The sequence below is a fragment of the Tenrec ecaudatus genome, chromosome 3 (genome assembly GCF_050624435.1).
Source record: "Tenrec ecaudatus isolate mTenEca1 chromosome 3, mTenEca1.hap1, whole genome shotgun sequence".
Classification (NCBI taxonomy): domain Eukaryota; kingdom Metazoa; phylum Chordata; class Mammalia; order Afrosoricida; family Tenrecidae; genus Tenrec; species Tenrec ecaudatus.
In genome coordinates this window covers 152485178-152512441 of record NC_134532.1, presented here as the reverse complement: position 1 = coordinate 152512441, position 27264 = coordinate 152485178, and the positions used below count along the sequence as shown (strand labels likewise).

The 27264-nt window shown below is 40.0% G+C and overlaps 1 protein-coding gene across 1 annotated transcript; it reads left to right on the top strand.

The window, feature by feature from the left end:
- Nucleotides 1-6698: 6698 nt before the first annotated feature.
- On the top strand, nt 6699-26812 carry NPFFR2 (neuropeptide FF receptor 2). The gene is made up of 3 exons (XM_075543561.1): nt 6699-7026; nt 12307-12406; nt 25963-26812. Exons 1-3 carry the CDS (start codon nt 6699-6701, stop codon nt 26810-26812), a joined length of 1278 nt encoding a protein of 425 aa, XP_075399676.1.
- Nucleotides 26813-27264: the final 452 nt, after the last annotated feature.

Genomic DNA, 27264 nt, shown 5'->3' with positions numbered 1-27264 from the left:
CACCTCCCATTCTCCCGTATCCACTAAGAACCATTGGCCCCATTCTTCTCATTGCCAAATTATTTATCCCGCCTATCTTATCTAGATAGGCATGCAGATACATTAATAAGTGCAAAAATCAGGAAAAGCTAAATAAAACAACAAAAGAAGTAAAAACCAATAAAATAATAACAACGACAAAAATACCCAAAATGACAATAATAAAAAGAAAACCACTGACAAAAATGGAAAAGCCTATAAATAGTTCAAGGTCTGTTGGCCTTTACAAGTGTTTTCCAGTCGAATCTGATTGGGTGCTACACACTGTCTCCAAAGTCTGTTTTGATATTCCCCGGGGATTTCATGGGTTTGCTCCCCTTGCTACTCTGTTGCACGCCCTCAGTGTCTCACCCCAGTGTGATGGGGTCAGGTTGTGCACTATTCCTGCACTGTCTCCAGTGCTGTCCCGCGCAGTGCTATGGTTTAGTGAGGGACATCATGTCTTGTGGTGAGGCAGGTCCTATGGTCCTCTCTGTGTGTCGTCTGCTCTGAACAGGAATATTGTCCTTAGGGCTTGGTGGGCCAGGATATCCTCTCCTCCATCTCCATCCCTTTTTGTTTCTCCTCTGTGCTCTAATTTGACACGATCCTCTCCCCACACTGTAGCCCCAGTGCTGTTCTCCGACATGCATTCTTCTGGTGTGTGGGAGCGGGTATGGATCAGATCACATAGTTGGATTGAAGCTGGCCCCACAGACCTTTCTATATTTTCTTTGATACATGCCAATATGTTGTATTCATGTCTTGGCTTATCAGGTGAAGCCTCATCTCTCTCTCCCTCTCCTGTGGAGATATAAACAACACCCTCCCCTTGAGTGGGTTAGAGCCCTGCTCCCCGCTACCCTTGTTTCCCATTTTCCCCCTCTTATTAAGTTGGCTGTCATATGTACCCCTGGATTGGTTTGGCCCCTGCCATAGTTGCTGGACCTCGCCTGAGGGATGTATGCATGTAATACCTTTCCCCCTATCTCCTGTCTTGTTTTCTTTTAAGCTTACCTCAGTGGATTCATGCTGTACTTGTGCTTTTGTGTTGGTTACTTCACTTAGCATGATTTCCTCCAGTTCTTCCCATGCAGCAATGTGCTTCTTGCATTCATAGCTGCTTTTTATTGATGCGTAGTATTCCATTGTATGGATCTACCACAGTTTTTGATCCATTCATCTGTTGATGACAACTTGGGTTGTTTCCAACTCCTTGCAATTTTGAACTGTGGCTCAATGAACATTGGAGCACAGGTGTCTGGCTGTGGTTTGTTTTTTTCCTCTTCTGGGTATATGCCCAGTAGGGGCATTGCTGGGTTGTATGGTAGCTCAATCTCCATCTGTTTTAGATATCACCAAATCTAATTCCATACTGGCTGTACATACCTCCCTGTCCACCAACAGTGGATAAGGGGTCCTATCTCCCTACAGCCTCTCCAACACTTGTTGCTTTCTGATTTTTTGAATTAGGCTATCTTTGAGGGTGTTAATTGGTATCTCATCGTTATTTTAATGTTCATTTCTCTTATTGCAAAAGATTGAGAACATTTTCTCATACATGGTTTGGTCATTCGAATTTCTGCCCCTGTGAAACTTCTGTTCAGGTCCTTAGTCGGCAGTTAGTTTTTTCCTTATTATAAGCTTGCAAAGTATTTTATAATTTAGTAATAAGGCCTATGTCTGATGTGTCATTGCTAAAGAAGTTTTCTCAGGCTGTGGGCTCTCTTATTATTCTCTTGGTGAATTATTTTCATCTACACAGGTGATTTATCTTCAGTATATCCAACTTGTCAATTTGTGATTTCTCTGTATTTGTAAACCTTCCCTACTTCTGATAGCCTATGTATTTCCTGTTCCAAGGTTCCCAGGTTTGTCCCAATACCCTCATTAATGGTTCTAATAGTTTGGAGTTTTACCTCAAGGTCTGTGATCCACCTTGAGTTTATTCTTGTGCATGGAGTGAGGTAAGGGGCTCGCTTCATTTTTCTTGAGGTAGATATCCATTTTTTCAAGCACCATTTATTGAAGAGAGTACCTGCTTCCCATTGATATTTTTGGACCCTTATCGAAGATCAGTTGCCTGTATGCTGATGTTTTTATTTCTGGGTTTTTCAGCTCTTTTCCATTGGTCTGAATATCTGTATTTATACCAGTACCACACTGTTTAACCACTGTATGATATGTGCTAAAGTCAGGTAAAACATGTCCTTCTTCTCAAGGCGTTCTTTGCTAATTCTGGGCTTCTTCCCTCTCCATGGAAGTTGGTAATCAGTTTATCCAATTCTTTGAAGAAAGATGATGGTATTAGTATCAGGATAGGATTAAACTTATACAGTGCCTTGGGAAGAACTGACATCTTTGCTATATTGAATCTTCCAATCCATGAGCATGGGAATTTTTTCATTTGTTGAGGCTTTAAAATGCAGGCATTAAAATGGGCAGAAGGAAAAGCTGTCACTATTTACACAGACACTAGATACATATTTGCTATGGCTCCTATTCATGGTGCCATATAAAAGAGAAATTGCTTTTAACTTTGTCCAGGAAGGATGTTAAAAGCAAACATGAGATCCTAGCAATATTGTATGCCATATGGTTACCAAAAACTTTGACCCTGGTCCATTGCAAAGAACACCAAACAGGTGATTCAGCTGAAGTGAATGGAAACAAAGCAGCAGATGCAGAAGCCCAATCAGTGTCCCTAAGACCAGTCAGCACCTCCCAACTCTAGTAACTCTGGCAGCTCCAACACTGCCAGACATAGCATCTTATACTCCTGAAGAAAAATTCATTTGCCAAGTGTTCAAAAGCTAAAGAAGAACCTACCGGCTGGTGGGTGTTCACTGATGGACGGATGTTGATCCCAGAGGTTTTGGGTTGCTCCTTACTAAGCAAGATACATCAGTGTACTCACTTAGGTCAGTCTAAACTAAATTAGCTTGTTCAAGGCAGATATTATATCTCACACTCAAATCAAATTGCTTCCAAAATTACCTCTAGGTACCTTATCTGTGCTCACATAATTTCAAAACCCATGCAAGTGCCCCCCTCTCCGGGGGTGAGGGTGGGAGATGTCCAGGCCCAAGAATGCACCACACCCAGGGAGCACTGGGAATTAGACTTCACAGAAATAAAACTCCCAGCATCTGGATATTAACACTTGTTGGTTTTTATAGATGGGTTGAAGCTTTCCCCACCAGTTCTGAAACTGCTATTGCAATAACTAAAGAGTATGACATGAGATTGTTCTCTGTTTTGCCTGCTGCTGAGCCTGGGCTCAGACAATGGGCCAGCATTTATAGCCCAAGGCTTGCAGCTTGTATCCAAAGTTCTAGGGATTACCTGGAAGTTACACTGGGCAGGTCGAGACGATGAAGAGGACCCTGAAGAGATTCTCACTAGCTTTACCATAGAAACCCGTGAAAAACTGGGACAAATCACCTTCATTTTGCTTTCCTCTGAACCCTGTGCTCTTTACCATTCGAAGCATATGCCCCACCTACCCACTGGTCCCCATAGGTCCTATCACGCCCCAATACCACCACCTCCTTTCCCCACACTCTTTCCCAGATGTCATCCCGTGTAACTGTCCCAACCTCGCAGCCCACTGTATCCCCACCAGGCCCAAGCTCTTCCATATCCCACTTCAATGTCGCTACTTTCTTCAACTCATCACATTCTCAACCAATCTAACCCAGAATTCAGCACCAGTTGTTGGCTTTGCCTTAATTCTCAACCCCCCTTTGACATTGGACTGGCCTTCCCTTTGTCACCCAGCACCATAACTGTGGCTTGTTCTTTTAACTTCTTCATTTTACACTGGGAGATTTTTAGGACTTGGGATGTTACCCCCATGTACATGCCTACTAAGTCCCCTTATTCGGCTTACTATAGTAGTACTTCAATTATAGCCTATAACAGAAAAATTATCTTTTATCACGTTCCAGGCACCTCCTGGTTTGCCTGCACTTTTGGACACAGCAGATGTTTTCCTTCCTACCAATGCAATGCTTCCATTTCTATTCCATGCACCCTAGTTCATATTCTTACCCGAGTCTCAGTATATGATGATCAACGGGCCTCTGTCTAATGTGCCCTCCAGACTCTTCCCTAACATGTTGGAAGCTAGTATTCATTATAATTCCCCTTCTAGTAGGATTAAGAATGGCTGGCTTCACTACCACAGGTATTGCAGCCCTCATTAATTATCTTAAGCTCATGGTGCCCGGATATCAAAAGATATAGCTCTGGGGCCTTAAAGACTTGAAGATAAACAAGCAACCATTTATCTGAGAAGCAAAAATAGTCCACATGGAAGCAGCACATCAGCCTGTGTGATCATGAGGTGTCGATGGGATCAGGTGTCAGGCATCTAAGACCCAGAATAAAACCATACCCAAGGCGAATGGTGGTGGGGTAGGGGTAGGAGGCATGGAGTGGAGACCCAATGTTCATCCATAGACAATTGGACATCCCCTTACAGAGGGGTCGCAGGGAAGAGATGAGCCAGTGAGGGTGCAGTATAGCACTGATGAAACACACAACTTTCCTCTAGCTCTTTGATGCTTTCTTCACCCCACTATCATGACCTCAATTCTACCTTACAGATCGGATTAGACCAGAATATGCACACTGCTACAGATAAGAGCCCACAACACAGGGTTTCCAGGGTAGATAAACCCCCAGGGCCAACAAGGAGAGTAGCAATATGAGGGGATTAGAGGTAGGTGGGAGGAGAAAGGGGGAAATGATCACAAGGTCAAACTAGAACCCCCTCCCAGGGGAACAAATAATGGAAACGTGGGTGAGGGGGGATGGAGGATGATGTAAGATATGGAAAAATGATCTATAACTTACTAAGGGTTCATTAGGGAGAGTGGGCAGGGGAAGGGGGAAGAAATGGGGAGCTGATATCAGGGGCTCAAGTGGGAAGAGAATGCTTGGAAAATGATGATGGCGGCATATGTGCAAATGTGTTTGACGCATTGGAGGAATGTGTGGATTATGATAAGAGATGTAAGAGCCCATAATAAAAGTAATTTTTTTAATGATCTTAAGTTTAGGGAGTTCTTCCAAAGTATAAATGTGAATAGAAGTCACTGAAAGCACTCCATAGCCCAGCTCTCGGACCAAGTGACATCACTGGCTGAAGTGGCTTTCCAAAACTGTAGAGGGTTAGACCTCTTGTTCTTAAAGCAAGGAGGGCTGTGTGCAGTTTTCAGAGAAGAGTGCTGTTTTTATGCAAGTAAAATGGCACCGTAGAGGAAAGTTTGTCCCTAGTCAGAAAGAATGTCAAAAAATCGTAAAATAAAAAGAAAACAAAAAACCCTCGAAGCCAGTGAGGGGTGGTAGCAAAGACTGAAAGGTCCGCCTGGGTCACAACCCTGTTTACCAGCTTAGCTGGACCCTTAGTCCTTGTTTTAATCACCATCATAGTTGGACCATGCAGCCTCTCTCCTCCGCGCCCACATGGATTCTGTTAAGCTATGGTTCTCCATACTCAGTATACCCCTCGAGAAAATCCTTCTGGAAATCCAGACACCCCCTTTTGACAGAATAAATTATGATTCTCCATATGACCAGTGGGGAATGCTTCCACTTGCCCCAAAATTCTGGCCTACCCCGCAGAGAATGTAGGTAATGGCATCTTGCCTGAAGGTCATGTCCCCTGTAGCTCACTGCCCTGTTTGTAGTTTGGTAAATCAAGCTATCCTGGTAATTTTCCAAATCTAAGTGTATAGCCTTCAGATAACTCTCCACCCCCACACTATTCCAGGAGGTTAGTCTAAATTTTATTCTCTGATATTATGTATGTACCCCCACTCTGTTTCAAGATATTATGTGGATTCACATTTCTTTTAGCTTCTGTAATCAGCTTGGCTAAATAGAGTGGAATGTCTGTACTCCACAGCTTGGAAAACAGGATGCAGCTGGAGTCCTGTATCTTGTTGTTTGAAAAACAGGATATGCTTCTTGCCTATATATACACCCTGTCTAACTACTATTCAGGGCCCTGGGGTTTTAAGTGACACTAGGCCTCCTGTGGTCACCGACTTAATAAAGACTCCTTATTTGGATTTGCAGCAGTATAGTGGTCTTTTATCTCTTTTAACATGTAATACCACAGACTTCGTATCCATGTGACTCTGCACCCACTGACCTGTGATCTCTCTGCTTCCAGCTTCTTTTCCTCTGTCATTGACCTGCCACTAGGTGAGTCTGGAGAGGGCTACAGCTACCAGCAGACCCATGGAGTAAAGTTGATTCCTTCTCGATATAAAATTACTTGTTGATATAAAGTTCTTTCTTATACTTATAAATGTTACTGGTTTTGTTTCTCTAAACAAAACAGTCTACTACAGGTACTGAAGGAAATTTTGGAAAAAGACAGAGAATATATTCAAAGAAGTTGAATACAGGATCTACAGAAGCAATAAAATATAGTAACAATAACTACTTATAACATAAATTTAAAGTTTCAAATGATTTTGGATGAATTTCTAGTTATATGTGAATTCCTTACATGTAACTCAGTTCCATACAAATCCCATGAATTATAAAATGTCCATCAAAATTACCTGCCATTTAAAAAATGCCATTTAAACTCAGGCACAGAACTTGTTTCCTAAAGATTTCTAATTATATTATTTTTCTGCCACTCTTTGTTAAGGTCCATCATGAGTGAGAAGTGGGACTCCAACTCTTCAGAAAACTGGACTCATATCTGGAGTGTCAGTGACACAAATCATGATCTGTACCCAGATATTAATATCACCTACGTGAATTACTATCTTCACCAGCCTCAAGTTGCAACGATCTTCATCATTTCCTACTTTCTGATCTTCTTCCTGTGTATGGTGGGGAATACAGTGGTCTGCTTTATTGTAATGAGGAACAAGCATATGCACACAGTCACTAATCTCTTCATCTTGAACCTGGCAATTAGTGATTTACTAATTGGAATATTCTGTATGCCCATAACATTGCTGGACAATATTATAGCAGGTATGTTGACTTGTATGCAAGGCAAAGGTAATCTGATGCAATGGTAGTCCCATGTCCCTGCAAGTGTTGAAGGAGTTTTCAGCATTTATGGTGTTCCCCACATTGTTCCAGATGCTTGTCCCTAAGGGGTACTTTACAATGGGGGTAGATAAATAATAAGCAAAAATACAAGTAGAGTGTTCACTGGAAGTATCCAAGTTTTTAATTTTCTCAGTCTAGTTCAAGCTAGCTATAGGATAGTAGAAATAACAGTAAGCATATTGTAAATTTCAAAACTCCCCCGCAATTTTTTTTTAAATCACTGCCATTGGGTGTATTTTGACTCCTAGTGGCCCTAAAAATAGTAGAATTGTCCCTCTGGGTTTCCAAGAGTGCACATTTTTACATTAATAGAGAACCTCATTTTTCTTCCTCAAATCAGCTGGTGGATTTGAACTGCAGACCTTGTAATTAGCATCATAATGCTTATCTGAAGGCACTACCAGGGCTCCAAAGAATTGGTAAATCAGATGTCAACGGATACCTGCCTTCACTCTAACATATATAGTAATTTAGGACCTCCTGTGATCAGCTGGATGAGCCCCGGTTGCACAGTGGTTAGGCGTTGGCTTGCTAACAGAAACGTCGATGATTGGGAGTCACCAGCCACTCCATTGGCTAAAGATACAGCAGTTTGTTTCTGTAGACTTATAGCCTTGAAAACCCAATAGAGTAGTTTCACTCTGCCCTGTAGAGTCACCAGGAGTCAGAATCAACCAGACGACAGTGGGTTTGCTTTGAAGTGCTAACTAGGAAACTTTCCCACTGGGTTTTGAGAAAAAAAGAGTAGCAATTTCAATAATTTTTTCACAAAAATATTTTTGTCAGTAGTAATTCACCTGTATATATAAAATAAATAATTTTACATTGACATTTATGGAAGCATTTTGAATATTCCTGAGCCTTTATTACCCCTTGCTCCTTTGGAGTCAGTTTTGACTCATAGGGAACCTATCTGTGCAGACAGAATAGATATTCAAGGGTTGTGACCTTTAGAAAGCAGATGACCAGTCTTGTCTATGAGCTCCTCTGGATGACTGAGAACGGCCAGCCATTCGGCTCATCACCAAATTCAATGGTGTCTGCCCCCCAGGAACTCTTCCTTACTACCCGGTGGGACATTCGGTGGCAGTGTCTTCTGGTTAACTAATGGATCCAAGGCTTAAGCACCTCAATTTCATCTAAAGAAAGATTAAATATTAGTATATTGATGCTATTAAGAGAAGCAAAATGAACTATATCATGTGCTATTTTCATAGAATTCAAAATTAGTTTATTGAAGGGAAAAAAAAGAAGCTTCTCTTTCGAGGCTACCTGTTTTACTTCCCTTCTGGAATGGGAACCAGGGGGAGTGCAGAGTGTCTGCCCTTTCAGCTATGTGCTGAATAGAATCTGTTTATATCTTTGGTTACGTGGTGTTCTCATTCAAAAGCCAAATCTGTCAAGAATGTTCATTCTCGAGATAGCGCGTTAGAAAAAAGGTAGAAAGAATGGATGTAAATCACACAAAACTTAGTTGCTCTCAAGAAACTTAGTTTGCCAAGGGAAAACATCCTCAAGCTTTTGCTCCAGTAAATATTCTTAATTAAATTATGATTATTTTTACTTTTTCTTATACGTTTCTTCCTCGCTCTGATTTCCATTCCCAAGTGGTGGCCACTTTCAGTTCTTTTTACCATTTTATGTATTTATTATTTTGGAGGGGAGTTACTTCCATTTTACTAAATCATTCACATTTTTTATGTTATGTCTTGTCGTAAAAGATGTAAATTTAATTCTTAAACTCCTCTCCCAGGACATATACACAAATTTATATGCCCCCTTAATTTTACCTTCTCTCCTCTTAACAGAATTATATCATAGCTCTTTGTTAAAGCAATATTCATATTATACATTATGTGACCATGTGTCTTACCCTTTGCTAATCATGCAGAATACTTTGATTTCAATTTCTCCCCCTCACCTTCGGTTCAGTAAGGGCCACATATTTTGATTTGTTTAGTTTGCGTGTGTATTTATGACGAACGTGTCCCCATATTCGCTTCTAGGAATGTTAATAGCTTGTCAACATCTGCAAACATAGCAGGTAACATGCCGATTGCATCTTTCCCTTGGAGCTGCCCTTCCACATTTCCTGTTCTCCTGTTCTTACCTGGACACAATGTCCTCCAGGCCAGAAGCTCACCTACTGTTCTGCGATGTCCATTTCACAGAAATGCCAGCATTTCTCTTCATTTCTTTGGGATCAATCCCCTGCTTTTAGATACCATGTCTTCCTCTTTCTTCCTTTATCCTTTTATTAGCCCTTTGATAAAAAGTGAACTAAAACAAGAATGCTTCTGGTCTTATCTTTCTATAACTGTCTATCCTCTGTTCCCATTTGATTGTAGTTCATTAATGTGATAAGCCACTAGTTGATAGTGGTTCAAGTCCACTCAGAGATCCATAGGGCAATCTGGTGACCTACTTCTGACAAATCAGCCCTGAAAACACTATGGATGACAACCCTACTCCAACACACATGGGGTCAACTAAATTCAGAAGTGGCTTGATGGAAACTTCTTTAAATATTAAATTCTAAGTTAGAAATATCTTCCCCAAATATTACATAGAGTGTTCTCTGGCTACTTCTGAGAACCTGATGTCATTTTATTCTTGCTTCTTTAACTAATGATTTGCATTTGTTATTTTTAGTGAAAATTCTAGGATATCTCTTTGTACCAGTGTTTTAAATTACATGAAAATATGTCTCATAGTAAGATTTTTTTTTGGCTTTCAATTATTATACTAGACACAAAATGAGCCTGTTAAACCAAAAAAATATATATTTTTCAATCCTGGATACTTTAAAAAAATAGTTTTATTTTCTTCAACTCTAATTCCTTAGATAATGAAGTTTCCAAGTGGCCCATATTCTTATCTTCTCTCCTTTATTCTTTGCCTCTTATTCTTGTACTTTGAAAGAGAATTCCAGTACTGTTTCTTCCAATTTTTATGTTGAGCTCTTTATGTCTATTATTTTAAATCCTTAAAGCCACTTTTGTTTTCTACATATCCCTTTTACTCTCAAGTTCATGCTTCATAGATAAAATTTACTGTATTCCTGAATTTATCATATATAATAAGTTATTACTGGATATATATTTGTTACTTTTCGCTTTCATTTATTCAGCTCACACAGTTTCTCTCTTTCTTTTTTTCTTGCCTTACTGGTTTTATTCCCTTTCTTTTTCACATTTGCTGTTTCTCTCATGTGGATGCGACCTGACTGTGCCCCCGTTTCAGAATGATGCACTCAGTGACAGTCTGGAAGGCCTGTGTGGCTCTGTCAGTCAGGCCCATTCATGGGAACCCCCCACTCTCTTAATGTGGAGATCAAAGTTCTTAAACAAATCAGTTTCCTCCAGAAGAAAATCCTTTTTAGCTACAGTCAAAATGATGCAAGACTAGCTGCCACTATCTGGATTTGAGTTTGTCTTGGGTTTTATTTCAGATGTACTTAGATAATTCATGTGTATTTGAAATATTTTGAGTTATATATTATTTTATATGGAATAAAAACTAAATTAAAATATTTTATTAAAACAATTTAAGATATATTTATCTTTCTTTTGTTTAAATATATTTTATAAATTTTATTGTATGAATTTTGTTATGTTCCATACTTTAAATACACACACGTGCACGCGTGTATCTTTATTTGATCCCTCTGCATCACTGTGTCACCCACTGCACTGGGTTCAGAGTCCAGCTTCCTTCTGCTTACACCTCCTCAGAGACACAATCTCTCTTCTTATGACAACATAGAAGGAGGATCTAGGGATGTCTAATGGCATTTGTAGAGAATTCCTCCCAACCATCTTTTCCCGACTTCCCATTCTCTTATGTAGCAATTGGTTTACTCTTGTTTTCCTCACAAAGCTGGTTAACTCTATTAACACAATTATTTATTCATCTACTAAAGAGTTATAGGCTCAAAAACTCACAAAGGCAGTTCGACCTGCCATAGGGTCGCTCTGGGTCAGTATGGAATTGAGGGTAGTGAGTTTGGGTTTTGGTTTGGACCATCCTGTTTTCTTTACCCTGTGGATGTATGCTCTTTTATCTCTGCACTGTGATTTTATCAAATTTTGGAGACAGACAATTTATATGCATATTCCTCCATGATCAGCCGATTGGTTACACAAACTATTCTTTGCATATCTGTTGGAAAGCAAAACAAAACAAAGAAACAATAGCAGCCAAACAATTTTTGGTAATGTAAAGACAGGGATTCTGTCTCATATTATTCACATTCAGTATAGCCCCTAAATCACCTGTGCTCACTTGTTCTAGATAAATATCATAATTTGTTTTAGATGCGCTTGGATAATTTCATAAGTTTAGAATGTTTTGAATCAAATAAGAATATTTTCATTTAGAAAATTACTTGACAGGATATTTTCTAAAAGATATGATTTTAAATTATGAGAAATATTTAGCATTTACTTTTAAGGAAAAAGGGTATTTGTTATTGTAGGAATTAGGTTCCTTCACTGTACTAGTCAGAGGGTATTTAGAATACGCTACTACAACAATGTCATGGACTTATTTATAAACATTTTAATTAATGTTTAGTTAGGAAATGATTTACATGATAAGTTATGTTCAAGCAAAGTGATATTAATCCTAGGACTATTTCTGAGGCAAATTTTTACATTACATATAAGTAAGCATTGAACTTATTCTCTGTGTAATTTCTGATTGCTTATAATTTCTGGATGCATCCTCAAATTAAAATAATGTACAACTGTTATACTCCCTGAAATATCATTTTTGTATAATGTTAATGATCTGATTCTGATGCCACATTTTCTGGTTTCAAATCTTTAGCATGCTACAAACTTACCATATGGCAAAATATGTAATATCTATGTTGTTGTTGCCTTTTCTGTATCTTCTGAAGAATAGAATATACTTCAAAACCTGTTGGCTGTTAGCTATGTTAAAAGACATGAAATGCTTTTTACAGTGCTGAGCATCTATTTTATAAGGATTGACATTATCTTAGTCATATACTATCAGTTTGCTGAAAAACAAACTGTGGTGATATAACTGAAATTTGTGGAAAATATAATGATTGCTCCCTGATTGTCATTTAGAAAAAGTAGGCTAACCTTTATGTCACACTTTTCTGTTCATATTTTTGTTGAATTAGAAAATATGATGTTTCACAGAATGATTGTTCCATTTTCCTTTCAGGATGGCCATTTGGAAATACGATGTGCAAGATCAGTGGCTTGGTGCAGGGAATATCAGTGGCCGCTTCAGTCTTCACATTAGTTGCAATAGCTGTAGATAGGTAAGTCCGTGCCAAACTCCGAAGCTAGAGAAATGGACATGTCTGAGACTCATACATTTAATCAGAGAAAAATCTGCAGTCACATATATCTGCTCACAATTAATCTATATATACTATCCCATTAAAAACAAAGTATGAACTTTCCAAATTTAATTACTAGTAATACAAAACTATGGAATTTTTATATTTCATTATAAAATACTTGCATACGGCACAATTTCACAGTTTTTAACACTAGAATTTAGATTTTCTATGATGAAAATATGACAATGGTTAAATGCTATCCATAAAGTTTTCATTGACAATTTCTTCTGAAGTGAACAGCCTATTCCTTTTTCAATTGCTCTTACATGAGCACACGTTGAAGAAAACTCAAAGAAGTTCACGAGAGCACAAATATGCCCTTGAGGATATTCCACCTGAATTTCAAGAACAGATTTGACACATTGAACACTATTGACTGAAGACGTGGTGAGCTGCGGGAAGACATCAAGAACATCACACATGAAAGAAGGTAAAGGTTATTAAAAATACAGGAAAGAAAGAAAAGATCAAAGGACATGACAGAAGAGACTCTGAAACGGTCTCAGTCATAGAAGATCTACGGCAAATGGAAGAAAGGATGAAATCAAAGTGTTGAACAGAAAAGCGAATAAAGTCAAATAGTAAAATAAAATATGCAAAGACTCGGAGTTAGAAAACCAGAAGGGAAGAGCATACTCGGTACATCTTCCATTGAAAGAACAGAGGAAAAGATTCCACATTGAAGGATTCTTAGAGCAAAATATTAAATTTCGCAAGAAGCATTTTTAAAAGGTGGAAAGAATACACAGTCACTATACACACTATACACACACACCCAAAAGAACTAGTCAACATTCAAGCGTCTCAAGATTGCATATGAGCGAGAACTAATGTTACTAAAGGAAGAAGTTGAAGCCCCTCTGAAGGCAAGAACAAGGCTTCAGGTGTTGGTGGAATAACAATTGTGGTAGTTACATAATTTCATGTCAACTTGACGTGTAGAGGTGGAGTCTAGCCTGTCAATCAAGTGGCAGCTTGATGACCTCATTTGGAGGTGCCACCGATATAAATGGCTCTCTGGAGGTGTGCCTCTCTCTCTCTTTGCTTCACCTTCCTGTTGAAGAGCCACTTCGAGCCATGCTAATGGCAGCCAGAGCCCTGGAGATGTCTCCACTGCCATTGGATCTACAGGACTTTGCACCCACTGTGACCTTCTTGTATTCTGCACCATTGTGTGTGCAGTATGAGTCTGAAGAGGGATTTATGGACTCATTAATATTGGATCTAAAGACTTGATCTGGACTGAGTTAGGATATTTGCTTGATATATCATTATTTCTTGATATAAAGCTCTCTCTTACATATGTATAAGTGTCCCTGGATTTGTTTCTTTAGTCAACTCAGTCTAACACAGCACTTCAGGTGTTTCAGAGAAAGCACTGGAAGCATTTGTCCATGCCAAGAAACTCAGAAGACAACTACTTGGCGAACTCACTGGAAGAGATCTGTACCCATTCCAAAGAAAGATGATCCAGCAGAATGCTCGACTTACAAAACAGTATCACTGATGTCACCTGCAAGTAATATTTTCTTGAAGATCATCCAATAATGGTTGCAAAAGTACATTGACAGGAGGCTGAGAGAGGACCAGGCCAGATTCTGAAGAGGAAATGGAGCATAGGATGTCATTGGTGATGTCAGATGCCTCTTAGCTGAAAACAGAGAATGCCTGAAAGATGTTTATTTGTGTTTTCTTGAATATTCTAAGACAGTCAATGGTATGGGCCAGAACCAACTCATGATAGCCTTGAGAAGAACGAGAATTCGAGAGCCCTTCATTTTGCTCATGCAGACCCTGTATATGGATCCAGAAGCAGTTGGGCCAACAGAGCGAGGGAATGCTGCATTATTGAAAAGCAAGAAAAGTGTGCTTCAGGATTGTATCGTCCTGCCACAGTTATTCAGTATGTATGCTGGGCAAGTAACCAGGAGAATGGAGTTATATGAAGAAGTATGTGGCTTCAGGGCTGGAGGAAGGGGTATTAACAGCTGTGATATATAGATGATGCAGCCTTGCTTGCTGAAAATGAAGAGGACTTGAAGCACATTTTCTGATGAAAATAAAAATTGTAGCCTTCAGCATGGATTAAGACTTGATGTAAAGAAAAGAAAAATTCTCACAACTGAGCCAATAGGTAACATCAGGAAATGGAGAAAAGATTGGAGTTTTTAAGGATTTTGTCTTACGTAGATCCACAATCAGAGCTTATGGACGCAGCAGTCAAGAGAACAAATTGAGGCATTGCCTTGGGTAAATCATCTGCACAAGACCTCTTCAGGGTACTGAAATTCAAAGACGTTACTTTGAAGACTAATGTGTGTCTGACCAAAACTGTGGCTTTTGCCTATTGCCTCATATGCATATGACAGTTGGCCATTGAATAAGGAAGGCAGAATGATGGTGCTGGAGAAGAATATTGAAAGTACCATGGACTGCTAAGAGAAAAAACAAATCTGTCTTGGAAGAAGTAAGGCCAGAATACTCCATAGAATATGGTGAGGCCTGACTCATGTACTTTGGACGTGCTACCATGTCCAGTCTGGCCCAGGAGCAATCGGCCCCTGGAGAAGGATGCCATTCTTGGTAAAGCAGAGGGGAAGACCCTGAACAAGGTGAACTGACGCAGCAGCTGCAACAGTGGGCTCCAATCTAAGAATAAATGTGAGGGTGACACAGGACCACATGGTATTTTGTCCTGTTGTACAGAGTCTCTGTTGAGTCGGAATTATTAACTGGAGGGCAACTAACAACAACAATAGTAAAAATACAAAGGCGGTGATATAAAATTGAAATATACTGAATTTAAGATTAAAATTCATACTTTCATTTATTTGCACACCTGTTTTGAGAATTTATGGTGTGCTGGGTGTATGGCTGGATTGTGACACATCCAAATAAATCAGACACCTCCGTGGCTTCATTTTCAAATACGGAATAAGCAACATTCTGAGGTGAGCAATAACACTAGGAAAGGACTTTCAGTGTTCCAGCACACCTTTGGTGCCCTCAGGGTGCAATGGGCTATGCAACGAGCTGCTAACCATACACTCTGCACTTTGAAACAGCCAGATGCTCCTAGGGAGAAAGGTGAGGCTTTCAACTCCTGGAAAGAGTTATAGTCTTGGAAACACACAAGGACAGTTTGACTTTGTTCTATAGGGTCACTATGATTCAGGATTGACTCAATGACTGTAAATTTTTGAGTGAGTTTACTGATCTGCATTCTAACAAAGTAAAAAAAGAATAAAATGTATAAGTAAACTAAGCATTACTATTGAATGTCTAGTGCTATAAAATTGTTAAAATGAGATAAATAGGTCAACACACACATATATCAATATAAAAATCGCAAATGTATAAAATCTTTAGAAAGAAGTTTCATACTGGTGCAAACAGTATGGTGCCACTATGTATAATTTAAAACATTGTAGGTACAGACTTGTAGTGTAAAAGCATGCAAGCATGGACATGAGGACATATAACAATTTCAAGATTGAGAGAGAGAGAGAAAGAATAATGGGATTAAACAATCTACCAAGAGAGAGCGATTGTATGTATAATGTCCTACTAGTTCAATATGAAAATATGATAATTAACCTTCAACATTTGTTAAATGACTAGCAGCAATTATATTTTTCCTAATTTTTATATGATTGAGATATTTAATAAGTGAGTAACAGTAAATGAGGATAAGGATCATTTTTCTTTTTGCATGACATGTATAATTTTCAGAAGAGTCTTATTGTTTGAGTTGAGTTTTTAAAAAAATTTTAAATCATTTTACTGGGGGCTCGTACAATTCTTAGCACAATCCATTCATCCATCCATCCATCCATCAATCCATCCATTGTGTCAAGTCCATTTGTACATTTGTTGCAATCATCGTTTTCAAAACATTTCCTTTCTACTTGAGCCCTTGATATCAGCTTCTCATTTTTCCCTTCCCTCCTTGACCCTACCTCCCTTATGAGCCCTTGATAATTTATAAACTATTAATAGTTTTCATGTCGTGCATTGACCGATGTCTCCTTTCACCCACTTTTCTGTTGTCCATCCACCTGGGAGGGGGTTATAGTTACCATTGTGATCTCTTTCCTCTTTTTTGCCCCACCTTACCTTCACCCTCCTGGTATGGCTATTCTCAATATTGGTCCTGAGTGGGTTATCGGTCCTGGATTCCCTGTGTTTCCAGCTCTTATCTGTACCTGAGTACATGTTCTGGTCTAGCCAGATTTGTAAGGTAGAGTTGGGGTCATGATAGTGGAGGGAAGGGAGCAATAAAGAACTAGAAAAAAGTTATATGTTTCATCGATGCTATACTGCACCCTGACTGGCTCATCTCCTCCCGAAACCCTTTTGTGAGGGAATGTCCAGTTGCCTACAGATGGGTTTTGGGTCTCCACTCCACACTATCCCTCAATGACAATGATATGATTTTTTGTTCTGTGTCATTGATGCCTGATACCTGATCGCATCGGAACCTCATGATCCCACAGGCTGGTGTGCTTCTTCCATGTAGGCTTTGTTGCTTCTGAGCTAGATGGCTGCTTGTTTGTCTTCAAGCCTTTAAGACCCCAGACTACTCTATCTTTAGATAGCCAGGCACCATCAGCTTTCTCCACCACATTTGCTTATGCACCCACTTTTTCTTCAGTGATCGTTTCAGGAAGGTGAGTATTATGAAAAGCCAGATTAATAGAACAAAGTGTTTTTGCATTGAGAGAGTACTTGAGTGGAGGCCCAATCTCCATCTGCTACCTTAATGCTAGACCTATAAATATATTCACATAGATCTATTTACCCATCCCCGTATATAAATATATTTATATATGTACATGCCTTTATTTAGACCTCAACAAATGCCCTTTGCCTCCTAGCTCTTTCCTCTATTTCCTTTTACTCTCCCTTTGTCCCACGATGATGCTCAGCCTTCATTTGGGTTTCAGTAATTCCTCTCGGTTACATTGCCCTTGATCAAGCCCTACCAGACCTCCTATACCCTCCTCACCATCGATTTTATATCACTTGTTCCATTGTCCCTGGGTTTGTTAACATCCATTTCCTTTCCCCCACCTCTCCCTCTCCCGTGTCTCCCTGGAACTATCAATCCAGCTGTTGTCTCCTCTGGGATAGACTTGCAGAGACAATAATATGCACACAAACAAGACTGGACAAATCAAAGCAGCAACAACAACAAAACCAAACAATAAAAAACCAATGCCAAAAGAAAATGAAAAGCCTATAAATAGTTCAAGGTCTGTTTGTTGCTCTTTAGTAGTGTTTTCCAGTCCAGTCTGATGGAGTGCCACACTCTGAACCCAAAGTATATTTTTGGTATTCCCCATGGACTTCATTACTCTGCTCCCCTTTCTGTTCTGTGGTATGCATTTAGTGTTTCCTCTCCATGTGGTGGGGTCAGATCAGGCACAATTCCTGCACTGTGTCCCCGTGTTGTCCCCCACAGCCTATGCATCAGTGAGGGACATCGTGTCTCATGGTGGGGCTGGCCCCATGGTCCTCTCTGTGCTGCTTTGAGTTGGAATATCTTACCTGGGGCTAGGTGGTCCGGGACGTGCTCTGCTCTCTCTCCCTCCCCATCATTTGCTCTTGCGTGCTCTGTTCAGACATGTCCCTCTCCCAGAGCTGTATCTTTAGTGCTGTCCTTTGAAGTGAATTCTTCTGGGGGGAGGAGGTGGCTGTAGTTGGGATTGGGGCTGGCCCCTCAGACCTATTGCTTCCCTACTTCATGCCGGTATGTTGCATTCATGTCTTGACCCCTGGGGTTCAAGTCTGGTCCCTCCTTCCCTGTATAGTTAATAAACAACACTTTCCCCTTGGATGGGTTAGTGCCCTGTTCCCCACTACCCATGTGTTTTTTTCCCTCCCTTCCTTTTTAATTGGCTACCTTACGTACTCCTGCCATACAACCTGAACCTCACCACAGGAATGGGTGTATACAGTAGCTTTTTCCCTGTGCCCCTTTTGCATTTTAAAGCTTATCTCTGTGGATGCATGTTGTACTTTCCCTTTTTGCTTGGCTTACTTCATTTAGCACATTTTTTTTCCAGTACTTCTGATGCGGCAATGTGCTTCGTGCATTCATCACTGCTTTTTAGCAATGCCTAGTACTCCGTTGTATGTATGTACCACAGCTTTTCAATCCATTTGTCTGTTGATGGAAATTTGGGTAGTTTTCACTCCTTGCAATTTTGAATTGTGCCACCATGAACACTGGAGCACAGATGTCTGACCATGGTTTGTTTCTTGCCTCTTCTGGGTATATGCCCAGTAGGGGGATTGCTGGGTCATATAGTAGCTCAATTTCCATCTGTTGTATATATCGCCAGATCGATTTCCATAGTGGCTGTAGATACCACAGGTCACACCAGCAGTGGATGAGAATTGCTATGTCACCACCGCCCCTCCAACTATTGTTACTTTCTGTTTTTTGAGTTGGGCTACATTTGAGGGTGTTTGTTGGGATCTCATAGCTGTTTTAATTTGTATTTCTTTTGTGGCTAATGATCCGGGAACATTTTCTCATATGTTTATTGGCCATTCAGATTTCTGTCATTGTGAAACTTCTATTCAGGTCCTTTGCCCAACTCCTCTGTAGGCAATTAGTTTTTTTCCTTTTTGGAAGCAAGCAGAGTATTGTCAATTTTAGTAATAAGGCCTTTACCTGATGTGTCATTGCTAAAGAAGTTTTCCCAGGCTGTGGGCTTTCTTACTCTCTTGATGAATTCTTTTGATGTAAACAGGTGATTTATCTTCAGTATATCCCACTTGTCAATTTGTGACTCATCTGTATTTGTGTGCATCCCAATTTCTGAAAACCTATGTATTCCCTGTGCCAAAGTTCTCAGGTTTATCCCAATTCCCTCATTGATGGCCCTAATAGTTTGGGGTTTTACCTCAAGGTCTGCGATCCACCTTGAGTATATTCTTGTGCATGGAATGAGATAAGTGTCTTGCTTCATTTTTCTGCAGGAAGATATCCAGTTTTTTCCATCACCACTTATTGAAGGGGACATCTGTTTCCCATTTGATTATTTTTTTTTGGCCTTTACAAAGATCAGTTATCTGTATGCTGATAATTTTATCTGGGTTTTCAGTTCTTTTCTGTCGGTTTCAGAATCTGTCATTATGTCCAAACTATGTGGTTTTGACCACTGTGGCTGTATAATATGTGCTAAAGTCAGGTAAAGCAAGCCCTACAACTGTGTGCTTCTTCTTGAGTTCTCTGCTAATTCTGGGCTTCTTCCTTCTCCATATGAAGTTGGTAATAGTTATCAGAGAGAGAAGTTTATATGATCTCTGTGTGCTTGAATTTACACAGATTCAACTTGTGTCCCAACATGTGGTCTGTCATGGAGTATGTGCCATATGTCCTTGAAAAGAATGTGAATTTATTTGCATTTGGGTGTTGAACTCTGAAAATATTGATCAGGTCATGTCATCTAATCATGTTTCGATATGTATCCTCCATGTTGAACTTCTTTCTCAGAGGATGGTGTATTAAAGTGACCTACTTTAATTGTTGAGCTTGGTGACCTCTTGGGAATTAGTCTAGCTGGTCTTCTTTCAGCCTACTGAATGGTTGCTTGGTTATCATTCATTAAAATGGGCAAGTTTTCCTCCAAGAATTTTCTCACTATTTTTGCCTTTGACTTCTTTGTTGTGTCTTCCTCTGGTAAGCCAATTATTCTGATATGCCTATTCATAGCATCAGTCATAGCTCTCAGGTTTTCTTCAGCTTCTCTGATGATCTTATTTGACTTTTTTTTTCCCTTCAAGTTTGTTAGTCTGCTTGGCTATCCTCTACATCACTGGTGCAGTTCTCTGCCCCCTTCATTGCTGGTGAAGTCCGTGAATTTGCTACTGGTTTGGTTGTCTCATCCCTAAACTTCTGTATTTCCCTTTTGTGTATGGTCTTTATCTCCTCTATAATTTCATCTTTTTACTGCATTGTTTCCCTCATATCTTGTATGCTTCCAAGCAGCATTCTGAAAATTTCTTTCTGTGGTAGATCAATGTCTGCTTCTTCTGTATATGTCGTTAGGTTCAGGACTTCATCTGACATTGACTTTGTTTCTTTGTTTTTATGTTGAGGTCATTGGAAGTAATTGCTTTTTTTTTTTTTTTGCATTGTGTTGCTTTAGAGGATCCCAGTGCCATTTTCCAGAGAGTCAAAGAGCACTGGGCTCTCTCTGGGAAACTTGTAGAAATGCATCTTTGAACTGCCTGAAGCTTATTACACTATGGGATAGGCCTAACCCATTATCCTCCTGTGGCTTCACTCTTTCCCTAGACAACCAGTATTCTGTTATTTGGAGGGCAAGTTGGATGGTCCTCTCAGGGAACCCTGGTTGGATGGTTGTGGATTCTTGAGGATAGTGCTGCATTGTTTGATCTCATAGGAAGCCATGATGGTGTTGCCCATGGCAGTTTGGGGTGCTTCACAGGGTGTACAGCGGTGCCTGCTGCAATGGGAATGCTGCAATGGGAAGGTGGACAGGCTTTCCCCAGCCATGTGTTACCCTGAAAAGGGTGGGTGGGCAGGATTTTCCCCAGAGGAAAGTGGGTGGGATTTCTGCCAGAAGAAGGTGGGTGGGATTTCCCTAGCAGCTGTTAAGCTGCAAAGAGCATAGCTCTCCCAGCTGGGTGGAGGGCATCTATAATTGCCCTAGGTTCAGGGGAGTAGCCTGGAGCTTGGCAGGGCATGTGAGAGAAAACAGAAGAGAAAAAAACTGAGCCTACTGAGACTGGGGGTGTTGAGTGACAAGAGAGAGAAACTAAAGTAAAGACATAGCTAGCCCTGATCGCCTGACCGTGGGGCTGGAGGGAGTTACACCCTGCCCAGAGTTGGTGGCAAGCTGTGGCTGGGTTGAAGTAAAGGCATTGGGCCTGCTAAAGAGGCCCAGCTGTGGCCAAGCCTGTAGCGAGGCTAAGGTTAAACTTTCGTTGGCCTCCACAGTGGTAAGCAAAAGCCACAGCTCCTCCAAACCTATGGAATTAGTGCTACTTTTCTTTATGGTGCTCCTCCTGTGAACCCGAAGTGTGGAATTTTCCTCTCAGTTGGTCTCCTCTGCTGCTTTCTGTGGAGTCCCTGTGGTGTGTGTTACTCGGTCTTCATCTCACCAGAAGTCCCTTTAAATTGTGTTTTATTGTTTTTGTTATTGTTGTTAGGTGCCATTAGGTTGGTTCAGACTCAGCACGACTTTATGTGCAATGGAACCAAACACTGGCGTGTCCTGCATCATCATCTCAATTGTTGTTATATTTGATCTCACGGTTTCATCCACTGTGTCAATTCATCTTGTTTGGAACCTTTTTTTCTTTCTCACTACACTTCTATTTTGTCAAGCATGATATCCGTTGCCAGGGACTGATCTCTCCTGAAAACATGTTAAATGTTCCTGAGATGAGGTCTCAGCACCCATTCTTCAAAGAACATTCTGGCTCTTTCTTCCAAAACATGTTAGTTTATTCTTCTGGCAGTCCATGGTATTTTCAATATTCAATAGAAAAGACTTCAATAACTGCATATTTTTCTTCAGAACACTGTTTAAACTAATAATAGAAGATCAGCCCATTGAAAAGGTCACTCCTGTGTTCTTCTGTGGCCTATTGTGTACTTGACCTTCCCATAATCCAGTCAAATTGCCTCTCTGTACTTCTCTGGGTAACTGCTCTATTTCAAAAGTTAACTGCCAGTGCTTTGCCATGTGGTGGGTAGCATAGATATGTTTAGATTCTATTTGATATACTTGTAAAACAAATGAGGGTAGAAGTTCAGTGAAAAACAGGAAGATTCTCAATGAGATGGATTGATGCAGTAGCTGCAAGAGTTGGATGACATATAATAACAATCGGGAGCATGGCACAGCACTGGACCACATTTTGATCAGTTGTACGCAGGATTAGTACGAGTTGGAACCAACTCAGGGGCCCCTAAGAACAACATCCAAAATGTAATTAACTCAAGTCATAGTATTTTAAGTTGCCTCATATGCATTTGGAAGCTGGACAAGGAATCCAGAAGATCAAAGAAAAAGGGATGCCTTTCAGTTATTTTGTTGATGATGAATATTAAATGCATCACAAACTGCTAAAAGAACAGATATCTTTGTCTTGGAGGAGTACAGGTAGACATACTCCTTCGAAGACTCCCAAGACTATTTGTCATGTACTGAAACCATACAAGTATTATCAGGGGAAGTCAGACCCTGGAAAAGGGCACCAGGCTTGCTAAAGGAGAAGCTCAGAGAGAAAGTGGAAGACTCCCAATGAGACGCATTGGAGTGTGTTTACAACAATGCTGTCAGCATAGGGATGATGGTGAGAATGGCACAGGGAGACAGTGTGGTTTTTTTTTCCTGCTGTGCATAGGCTTAATGTGAGCCAGAATCAACTCAATAGCAGCTAACAACTACATCCAAAATGCCAACAAGATAACCTTAGCTTCACATCCAACAACTCAAATTCAATATGCCAGAACTGAATGTATTGTCACTACCAGCTCCTCACTCACATCCCAAAAACCCAAAAACAAAAAAAGCATGCTTTGCTTTCTCAAGTTCCCTGCATCAGTGAATGGCTGGATCATTCCAATAATTCAATTTTAACGCATTGAGCTCTATTCTTATCTGTCCTAGCTGTTCTTCATAGCCTATCCATTCTAAGCGCTAGTTCTCCCTACATTTTCTCTTGCATTATGCTTCTGACCTTTGTCTATAATAATGTGTAGATTGCTTCCTCAATACTGAATGTCTCTAGTCAAATCAATTAGTAATTTATTCTCTTTATAGTAATCAAAACAATCTATTTAAGTTGTTCACTGATTAAAAAAATCATTTTATTGGGGCCTTGTACAACTCTTATCACAATCTATACATCCATCTATTGCGTCAAGCACATTGTTAACTGATTCTTTGCCATATGTTGAAAATATTTCTACAGAATCCTTAGTGCCCTCTGGATAAAATCTAAAATCTTTAGCAGAGTTTTATCAATTATTACATGTGATTTCTAATGACAATTTCTCTACAGAAATCATTTTCTCTCTGGTTTATTTCCTTTCCCAGAGCATGGAAGTTAAGATATAGGAATATGCATATTAAAACAGATAACGCACACAGTACTTGAAGTTACCTTATTAGTCTACAAAAAGAGTGGGAGAATTTATAGATGAGAGGATTGAGGGAAAACTTAGTTAAAGCAGAGGATCTTACATTTGCAAAGAAGGATTTATGAAAAATAATAAAAGAACAAGTAAAGCCAAAGGTAATTTGTCATTCTATCAAGACATTGAATAAGTTAATTTAGAATTTCTATCCTGTCACTCATAAGACGTATTTGAAAAATTAAAACTTTTTAGAACATTTCAATTTCATCAAATAATCTTAAAAATAAAAATGAAAGAAGATTAAATAGCTGATGGAACTTTAAAATTTTAAATTAAATTTAATGGCCATTCAGTCAATTCTGACTTATAGTGACCCTGTAAGACAAAGTAGAACTATACCAGGCTGCAATTCTTTATAGCCTCAAACTGCTACCTGTTTCATCCGTGGAGCAGGTGATGAATTTGAGCCTCAGACCTTTCAGTTAGCAACCAAGCACTATAATCCCTGAACCACTGAGGGTCCTTATAGTTACATAATGGTATCATTATTTTTAATTAACATAGTGAGAATTAGAAGTGAAATTAAGAGTCTCAAAAGCTTACTAAAGACAAAATGAATCTGGTTTACTCTACAAACTGTCATTGAGTTTTCACTGTCATTAGGAGTCTGAATGTTAGGAGGGCCCATAATCAGAACCCATAAGGAAATCCCCAGATTCCTGCAGCTGTGAAACAAGCCACCAATAAGCCTCAGCGCTTAGACCAACAACACTTTTCATTCTTAATAGTCGTGATTCAATGCACTCATCTGTTTGGTCCACCTGCTCCACGCCTTGTAAGAAGAATCACTCGAGCAGTAGCCCTCATCTTGGGAGGAAAGGCAGGGAGGACAAAGACGTCCTCCACCCTCCAGGCTTTTGCCACCCTCCAAGGTCTTTTCTACATGGCCACTTATGCAGTTCATGCATCTTTATAACCTGGAAATTAGCTCCAAAAAGGACAATTTATCCCAATTTGCAAGCACTTAAAAACCTTCTGTTTGCAACCCCCCAAACCAAACCAACTTCCAGTGAGTCAATTCAGGGTCGTGGCAACCCTTTATAATTAATATAAATAGAATAAAGAGTCTCTCTCCTGCAGAGATGCTGGTAGATTTGAACCACTGACTGTGTGGTTAGCAGTCCAATGCTTACCTGACAGTGCCATGCTCTCTAAAGTCACGTTGGCCAAAGCAAGTTGAAGGAATTACAAAAGGACTGGTGGAAGAAATAGAAATAGTACATTGATCACTACTGACTTAAATCTACAGTGTGCACACACAGAGAAAACAGTTAAGTGAGCACTCTGTACAAGTTAAGAACATGATCTCTCATTCTCTTTTTGTAGTTAAATCACTTTTATTTTTCAAAATGATTTTATTGGGAGTTAATACAGATACCATATCATTCCATAGTTCAAGCACGCCAAGGAGTATTTTACAACTGCAACCACAATCAGTTTCAAAACATCCTTTTCCTTCCCCAAATCCTTGACATTAGCTTCCTTTTACACACAGCCCCTCCCACTACTCGTCCCTCCCCAACCCCAGAAACCCTTACTCTCCATGCTGTCCCCACAGATTCATTGCTCTTGGGTTTCATATGCTGAAAACAGAAAAGCATAACAAAAATTTAAGAGGATGACCCCAATGATATGATATCTGAGCTAAACCCTAAGATGAACAAACAAAAACAAAAAACACGGAAATGTTGAAAACCAGATCGGGTCTAATGTGCATCAGAGGAGAGATCAAATGACAAGGTTTTAACTTTTCTAGTGAGGTTGATCCTTTGATCTTCCATATTCATCCCTCCAATGCACTCTGTTTAGTAACCACTTTCTTCCCTATGTAGCCGAACTTCTGTGTAATTATGTGCAAGACTTTTATGTCAATCCATACAAAACTTGGAATAGTGTCTGAAGGAAACCTGTTAAATGTGTGTGTTTAATAAATGCTAGTTACCATTGGGCTACTAACTGAAATATCAGCAGTTTGAAACCACCAGCTTCTCGGAAGGGGGAAGAGGAGGCCTGCCGTCAGTGTTGATTTAATGGCAGTCAGCTTTCGGGTTTGTTTTCAGTTACCATTATTACTTTTACTCATAGTACTATCAGCGATTCTCCATTTATTCATATTATAATTATAGAAAAAGAGGAATGCATGTATCTTTACTCATGGTAATTTTCCATGTTTTTGAGTGAATATATATGAGGGTGAATGACCCATAATTACTCAAATGAATTTGATTCTTGACTCAGTCCGGAGTTATTAATCAGTGCCTCCTTGCATTTGCCCTGATTGCAGATTCCGAAGGGTTGTCTATCCCTTTAAGCCAAAGCTCACTATTAAGACAGCATTTTCCATTATTGTGGTCATCTGGGTCCTGGCCCTCACCATTATGTGTCCGTCGGCGGTAATGCTACATGTACAAGAAGAAAAATACTACCAAGTGAGACTCAAGCCCCAGAATAAAACCAGCCCAGTCTACTGGTGCCGAGAAGATTGGCCGACTCAGGAAATGAGGAAGATCTACACCACCGTGCTGTTTGTCAATATCTACGTGACTCCCCTGACCCTCATTGTCATCATGTACGGAAGGATCGGGATCTCCCTCTTCAAGACAGCTGTCCCCCACAGGAGCAAGCAGAACCAGGAGCAGTGGCACGCAGCGGCCAAGAAGAAGCAGAAGGTCATCAAAATGCTTCTGATGGTGGCCTTGCTCTTCATTCTCTCCTGGCTGCCCCTGTGGACACTCATGATGCTCTCAGACTACGCTGACCTGTCTCCAAATGAACTGCATGTCATCAACATTTACATCTACCCCTTTGCGCACTGGCTGGCCTTTTGTAACAGCAGCGTCAACCCCATCATCTACGGTTTCTTCAATGAGAATTTTCGCCGTGGTTACCAGGAGGCGTTTCAGCTTCACTTCTGCCAAAGGAGAGCGAAGCCCAAGAAAGGTCTCTCTCTAAGAGTGAAAGTGAACACCACCATCAGCCCAGCTACTCACTTAGCTCAGGAACCTACCTTCCAGAGCACACTTGGGGAGAATGCGCTTTATAATCAAAGTGCTGAAAAGCTCAAACAGGAATTAGTGATGGAAGATTTGGGAGGAGCTGCCAATGAGAATGGGTTTAAAAGCGAGCTAGTGTGATCATTCTAACCCTCCTATGTGTATATATTGAAATAATGTTTCCCTCTGTGGCTTTGTGCCTCAGTTATTTCTGTGAATGTTGTGAAGAAAACATACTGAACAACCCCCCTTTAGGGGAAAAATGTAAACAAAATCTTATGATCATAACCAACCTTGGCATATATAAATTACATACCGTGACTTGCTTATATGGATTTGCCTGAATAAATCCATTCCCTGGGAAATGATTTCCAAGTCTGACCCTTCTCAGCTTAACCCTTTGTGCATGAGTCAAGCACACACGTATATTAAAGTATATCCACACATATACAAGTGTATATGTGTGGATATAAGTAGTGCACACTTGCATATGTGTGTAGGTACTTGGTGTTTATCACCAAATGGTGATGAATGGACTATGATTTGCATGACAGTACATTTAATTAATTCCTCCTTTGCTTTGCGATTTGAGA